Genomic DNA, 7,782 nt, shown 5'->3' with positions numbered 1-7,782 from the left:
TATAACCATGGTACTGGGAGATTTTCACGGTGGTCCAAGCTGTCATTACTGTGTGTCAAACTCCTCAGAACCAATCAGATTAATTTTAAAAACAAAACACTGCCCTGGATTTGTTTGTTTTTGTTCTGTGAGTCTTGCCGACTCACCTCTCACCCGGAACTTCGCGTATGTACCTTTAAAACCGAAAGTGAAACTAGAGGCACATTATGATAGATTAAATTCAATTTTTAATAAATTTTAAAAGGAATTAGTTAACTTTTATGTCTCTATACCCAATAAACAGTCATTTCAGCAAAAAATGTTTTCCTTTAGTGACCCTTTAATCTTTTCATATTTTTCTACAAGGTGTTAAGCCCCTATTTGAAAAAAAAAAAAAAAAAAAAAAAAAAATTCTTCTTGTGTGGTATGGAGCCATAAGGTGGTGGGGTCTAAAGAGTTAAGGGTCACGAAATAGGGAGCTATTAAGCCCCCCCCCTTTTTTTTCTCCCTTTCTCTCCTGCAGATGGAGGGTTGATTTAAGGGGAGGGAAGGAAGAGAAAAAAAAAGGGGGGGTAGTGAATTTGGTTTGGTGTATTTCTATGTACACTAGACCACTGTGTCTGGTGTTTTTTTCAGTTTTTTAATTGTTTCATTTTTATTGTATATGTTGTAATTTGTCATAATAAAGAAAAGTAGCAATTATTAAAGCCGAACATGTGCAGAAACGAGTAGATTGTGATCTGAAGGGGAGCACAGAGGGGCAAGTGTACAGCAAGGAGAGCAGCTAGTGTGTAAGCATGTTCCCCAAGTATAGAGCTGAATGGGTCCTTATCCAGTACTTTTCTATTCCATCTATAAAAAAAAACACTTGTTTACGTACAAAGTAAACGACAAGCAGGTTTATTTTTTGAAAAGTTTATTGGTATACCACAAGAACAGTGCTTTAGAACCGCAGCTTCTGGAAGAACCACTTGTTTTTGCCCGTCTTGTACCTGTAGATGTAAATAGTATGGTTAGTTTTATCAATTCAAAGTAAACCACTTGTCCAGTTTCTCAAAAGTAGAATTCAGTCAAGTACAGGCCCCTAAACTGTTCTGTATTTTTCTTGTAACGCTTAAACATTGTTCTGCTACAATATAAAACAAAAATAGTGAAGTTTCTGGCCTTCTTTCACTATCCCGGTGCTCAGGAATTCTCAAGATTCAAATAACAGTGCAGTGACACACTGCACTTCTCCTCTCAGCAAGCCATCACAAAGGCTTGTGATACACACCAGCACCCTCCATTTACGACTGAGGAAGGCACAGAAGCAAGGATTGGGTCAGGTAATGTGATGCCTTAAGTCAACCTGACAATTGGAGATTCAGAGAGCCAGTCTGGGAGATCGAGTGCAGTACTGCTATGGGAGAGGAGTGAATATACTGCTAGTCAGTGCCTACCAAACTCAGCTGTGTGGTTGAGTACAAACCCGAAAGGGCGTGTGATACACTACTGTGGAAGCTGTCTGGATTGAAGAGCACCATATAGTTTAGAAGCACTACTGTGGACATTTGGATATATTCCTTCAATTTTATACTTCTTATGAACTACACTATAAGGAAATATTGGTCACACTGAGTGGAGTGACAATTAGCGCTGCTTTAGTAAACCACAGGACTTGAATAGACTTGTTAATTTACTATTTTGTTTTACATTGTTCTGCTACAGCCAATTTTTTTTTCTTCTGCACACATACGATAAAATGTACACTCATAATGCATTTAAGACATTCAGCCTAGGTTCACTATTACAGTTCCGGTTCCAGCATCTCACACTGCCCTCTGAACCACTGCAGGTGTCAATACATTGTTAATGACACCCAGATCGGTTCACAGTTCGCACTGCGAACTGTAAACTTGCACAGGAATCGGATCAAACGGGTGAGAACACCGATTTGAACACCCGATTCCAAGTGGGCTGTCGTCCATGGACGGACACACAGCCTCCTTAAATCTTGACTTGTGGGTTATGTTCCGTCTATTAGGAGAGGACTAGGCAGACATGCTAGATATTTAAATACATGCAACTTTAACAGAGTTGAACAGCCCCGCCCAGGGTCATAACCCCTCACCCTGCAGCTCAGTTCTTCAAAAATTAGTACAAACTTAAGAGGGGTGGGTGCCGTGTCCGTCCAGAGAAAATAATTTTACGGCGAGTACAAAAAAAAAAAAAATAGGATTTTTCTACTCACCGTAAAATCCATTTCTCTGAGTTCATAGACGGACACAGCCTTCATTGACATTAGGGTTATGCTTCTTCCTACCAGGAGATTTAGGCAGAATTTAACAGCACTTAAAGTGTTAAAACCTTTCATTTGTGCCGCTCCTCCCAGGCATAACCCACACCCTGCTCTAGGAGCCTCAGTCCGTAACAAGCAGTACAAACCAAGGAGGGGTGGGTGCTGTGTCCGTCTATGAACTCGGAGAAATTGATTTTACGGTGAGTACAAAAATCCTATTTTCTCTTCCGTTCATAGACGGACACAGCCTTCATTGACATTAGGGATGTCCCCAAGCAGTGTCAAAGAATCGAGGGGTGGGAAAGTAACACAGCAAACCAGGTTACACCCCAAACAAAAACCGGAGTTGCTCAACGGAGAAACTCCAACCATAAACTGCCGCACGCAACACCTGCGGCTGAGGAAGGCATCAAAAGATGCACCCACATCCACCTCTTAAGACTTTGAAACAGCGTGGATTGACGACCAGGATGCATCCTAACACCGATGTAACACAGAGGCAAGATGCCGGAGAGCCCAAGAGGCCCCGATCGCCCTGGTCGAATGCGCCATAACCGAAAGGGGGGCGCATGCCCCTTCAGGGCATAGGCCTGAAGCACAATCCGTCGGAACCACCTAGGAATGGTGGCCGACGAGACTGCCAGGCCCTCTTGTAGGGCCAGCCACCGACACGAACAGTGAGCCCGACTTCCGGAACGGAACTAACATATAAGTACACTCGTAGGGCCGGAACCACATCCAGAGGATGCAAAGTGGCCTCCTCCTGGCATTTCGGCCGAGGACATAAGGATGGAAGAACAATGTCCACCTCAATGTGAAAAGCCGAAACGACCTTAGGGAGAAAAAAAACGGCTGCGGCCGCAGCACCACCTCATCCATACGGATGACCAAGTAGGGAGCCTTGCAAGACAAGGCCGCCAGATCAGACAGACACGTCTGACCGAGGTAATTGCTACCAGAAATAAAATCACCTTTTGTGACAAACAAAAAACCTCCCGAATGTCCTCAAAGGGAGCATCCCGAAGCACTGAAAGGACTAAATTCAAGTCCCATGGGGGTAATGGAGGGCACACCGGAGGGGCCACCTGCCAGACCCCCTTACCCAACGTACGCACCCAGGAGTGCAATGCCAAGGGTCGCTGCAACTAAAAAACAGCCAGAGCAGAAGTCTGGCTCCGAACCGTACTTAAGGCGAGAGCCTGAACCACTCCCTGCTGCAAAGACAGCAGAATCCTGTACACAACGCATGTACGAGAGTGCCAGTTCATTCATCTCCCCACACACAGAGATGTAGGCCTTCCATGTATGGGGAAAAAAAACCTACGCGAGGTAGACCTCCGTGCACGCAGCAAGGTAGAGACCACCGAGCCCAATAGGCCTCGGTCCTTAAGCCCCTGGTTCTCAGCCGCGCCGCTAAGGCCGGTGGCTGTGAAACAGGGTGGAAGATCGGACCCTGTAACAGAAGATCAATTCCCAGGGGAAGACGCTAGGGGGCGTCTGCCACCAGACGCATTAGGCCTGCGTACCAGAAGCGACGCGGGCAATCAGAACTGATAGAATCCCTACAGCTTCCACTCAGCGCAGCAGGCGAGGAAGAAGCTTCCGAGGAGGGAAGGTGTAAATTAGGCGATAGTGACCCCAAGGAGCCACCAACGCACCTGACGCGTCCGCCCACGGGTGCCCCACTTTCGGCACAGACCTCGAAACACCTGAGGGTGGAGAGACCACTCCTTGGTCCAATGCAGTGCGACTTAGGTAGTCGGCTAGCCAATTCCGTATTCCCGAAGGATGTGCACAACCCCCGTCGCTGCAACAGAACTCTGTGTGCCTCCCTGATGATCCACCTACGCCGTGGCGTCACCGGACAGGATCCTGACCTGTCTGCCCTGTAGATCCAGGGACCACCTGGCAAGGCAAAGCTTGATTGCTCGGAGCTCCAGAACGTTGATCAGTAGGCAGGACTCCGAGTCCAGTGCCCCTGGGCTGATTGGGCGCCCCTCCCCAACCGGAGAGGCTGGCATCCGTCGTGACCACTGTCCAGTGGCCTGCAGAAAAAACAACTTTTCGGCCCGAAGCACCGGAAACGCCAGCCATCACACCAGGGGAGACATGATCAGATGACTCAAATGAATCCGATATTCCAGAGATGACGGAAGCTAGTCCCATCGTGACAGCAATTCCCTCCGTAGTACCCTGGCGTGGAATTGGACATACGGAACCACCTCGAACGAGGCCACCAACGTACCCAGAACCTTCCTGCAGAATCGCAGAGATGACCGTTCCTGGGTTGGCAACTGCTGCACAGCAGACAGCAGTCTCTGAAGTTTCTCTGTTAGGAGAAAAACACTCCCGCCCTGGCGGAATCCAGTACTAGTCCCAGGTAACACGTGATAGACACGGCTCCACCAATGCAGAGCTCGAAGGAGAATGTCGGCCAGACATCCCATGATAACAAAACCCCCGCTGTCACAGCCGCCCCAGTATCGGGACGAGCACCTTGGCGAAAACCCGCCGAATGGGAAGGACAACAATTAAAATGGTCCCCCCCGACCGCAAAGCATAGAAACTCTGATGCTTTGAGGATACGCGAACATGTAGGTACGCGTTCACGACATCCAAGGATGCCAGAAAAAAAATCCCCCTGATGGAGTGCCGCTACTACCAAGCGAATCGACACCACCTGAAAGTTTGCACCTTGACAAAACAAACGAGGGACTTGAGGCCCAGGATTGACCGGGCCCCATCCTCCGTGGGGACACAAACAGAATGGAGTAAAACCCCTGAGACCGTTCCAACGAGGGAACCGACACAATCACTCCCCTGACCAGAAGAACCTGGACAGCCCCCGACAGAGCCAACCGGCGAACCGGAGGAGGCCGGAGGGAAAAAACCTGTTTGGCAGACAAGAGAGAAACTCAAACTTGTACCCCAAGGAAACCACTTTGCAACCCCAACAGTCGGAGAGGAGAGACCTCCACCGAGCCATGAATGTGCGAAGCCAGTCTCCCACACGAGACACGGGCAGGAGCAGACCTACAGGCGGAAGCAGGTACGTCCGCAGACTTGTTAGGCAAGCGGTATCAGGTGCGCTGCTACCCCGCGGCGGGGGTTTAAGCACTATGTAGACCTACCTCCACCGCACAGGGCAGGCGAAAAAACGCTCAGAGGTAGTCGAGGGTCCTTGCGCAGGGCAAGGTCCCAACCCCTTCCCAGACTGTGGGAACAGCATGTGCCTACCACACGTGGCATCCACAATGATGCCATCCAGGGAAGTCCCAAAAAGGACCATTCACCCTTAAAGGCCATCACCAAGGCCTCCTTAGAGGACTAGTCCACAGACCAGCTCTTCAGCCACACAAGGCGGCGCAGAACCCTGCATAGACGGAAGCTCTGGAACGTATCCATGGCCGCCTCGCAGAGAAAATTCAGACCCTGAACCATCGTTCAGCCAGGTCCTTGTTCCAGCTCCTGCAGCAGGAGCTTCGCCCTTTCAGTCGGGGCCTGACCAGGGCCCCGGCCAAAGCCGGCCTCACCGCCCAACCCACCACCGTGAATAGGGAGCGGGCCACGGCCTCCACTCTCCTATCAGCGGGATCCTGAAATGCAGAAGCCCCTTCCACAGGCAACATGGTGGTCTTGCACAGTCTGGACATAGGGGGTCCACTGGCGGAGGGGGTCCACTGGCGGAGGGGAGACCTATTTTTTTTTTTTTTAAATCCCCCCTCAAGGGGGTAACGGGTTGCAAAGTTTGACAAACTTTTTGCGGTGCATCCCCTTCCTTGCATAACATATTGTCCAAATAAGGAACACAAGGAACACTTCAGCGGTGCGTGGCGGCCTGCGGATACTGACACAGTGGTGTCTCCACCACATCCTCAATTTTTAGAGTCTCACGCACCGCAGAAAAAACAAGAGCTAACAATTCTTGCTGACACTGCAGCAGACATCCTCACTATCCATGTGGGTCAAGCCCGCAGCCTCTGACATACCAGAACCAGATTCCATGTCAGAGACATCCCCAGAAGCAGGCTCAGGGAGGGGGCACTTTTTTACCCCCCATCCGGGCACTAGCTGCTTCAAACCTGGCAAGAAAAACCAGGATAGCCAACATAAACAGATGTGGCAGGGGAAGGGGCGCTAAGGGTTAACTCAGGCCTAGTGTAGAGGGAGACCTGGCTCAGGTTCCATAGCGCCAGTGCCAACACCCCCCCTGCAAGGCAGGACAAAAAAATCCCCACTGGTCACCTCCTGGCAGCTAATGGAGAGCATGGGGGCCTCTGGTACTCACCCCATCCAGTGCAGCGCGGTCCGAGAAGGACAAGGTGTGTAGAGAAGCCGTGCAGCGCTGTGTCTGTTCTCCCCTGAGACACATCCTCTGTTTGCAGCGCCAAAAGCCGCCACACGAGACAGACGAAAAAGCAAGATGGCCGCCGAATGCTGAAAAAAACAGCACAAGAAAATGGCCGCCGGGCTATATAAGGCTAGGCTCCGGCAAAATGGCCGCCAATGACGCAGATTTAAAGACAGTGACACAGCAACTGTCACACAGAAAAAACACCTCACAGCACACTGCAAAGGCCCAGAAGTGAACACCACAGCCCCCTGCAGTGACACACACACAGCCCCTGCAACACCCGGGCCCAGTGACATGAGCCCCAGAAAAAAAAAAAAACTCACAGCCGTCACTCAAAAGGGAAGGAGGGAGAGGAATAAGGGAGAGAGGAAAGCAAGGAAAAAACCCTCAGTCGACCTCCCAAGGGAAACATTCCAGCCAAACCACTTACCTGAGTAAGAGGCCACTACTTACCCGTCCTGCGACTACCCGGCTGGAAGTATCCCAGACAGAACCAACGTTTGTGAACGGCATGGCTGTCGGCCAGACACAATGTGACAAAGCCATAAAAGACCGGTCATATGTGTGCCCTAGAACCGAAGTTCCCCGGCCGCCCCTGGAGCAACGTCCCAAAGCTAGACTAAGGGCTGGCACACGCTCGAAGGCCGAACCTGGGGGGACTACAAGGGTCGAGGAGCCAGCCTGTCACCCAGTCGGCTGTTGATAGAAGAATCACAGGATTAAAAAAAATGCAGGAACAAAAAATAATAAAAGCGAGAAAAATCGCAAGAAAAAAAAACTCCAGAGTACAGGGACTCCAGAGAGCCTGACTCTCCTGTCGTTAGGCAGAAAAAGACTGAGGCTCCTAGAGCAGGGTGTGGGTTATACCTGGGGGAGCCACACCCCCTGGGAGGAGCGGCACAAAGGAAAGGTTTTAACACTTTAAGTGCTGTTAAATTCTGCCTAAATCTCCTGGTAGGAAGCAGCATAACCCTAATGTCAATGAAGGCTGTGTCCATCTATGAACGGAAGAGAAAATCCTATTTTCTCTTTTCACCCATGGACGGGGACAGAGCCTCATAAAAATTTTGCCTTGTAGGACGTCCAAGCAGTGTAAAAAAAAAAAAAAAAAAAAAAAAAAAAAAAGTGGGAACAGCATTAAAAACTAACTTTACCTCAAACAGAGCTCCTC

At 49.8% G+C, this 7,782-nt stretch overlaps 1 protein-coding gene across 1 annotated transcript in view; it reads right to left on the bottom strand.

Moving 5' to 3' along the window:
* Positions 1-878: 878 nt before the first annotated feature.
* Positions 879-7,782, bottom strand: part of RPL27 (ribosomal protein L27) — a 71,826-nt gene continuing 64,922 nt past the window's right edge. The window contains exon 5 of the mRNA XM_040331869.1: positions 879-971. Coding sequence (XP_040187803.1) covers positions 923-971 — 49 coding nt within the window. The 3' untranslated portion in view covers positions 879-922. The remainder of the gene's footprint in view (positions 972-7,782) is intronic.

Source organism: Rana temporaria, chromosome 12, assembly GCF_905171775.1.
Source record: "Rana temporaria chromosome 12, aRanTem1.1, whole genome shotgun sequence".
Lineage (NCBI taxonomy): Eukaryota > Metazoa > Chordata > Amphibia > Anura > Ranidae > Rana > Rana temporaria.
This window is presented reverse-complemented; position numbering and strand designations above follow the sequence as displayed.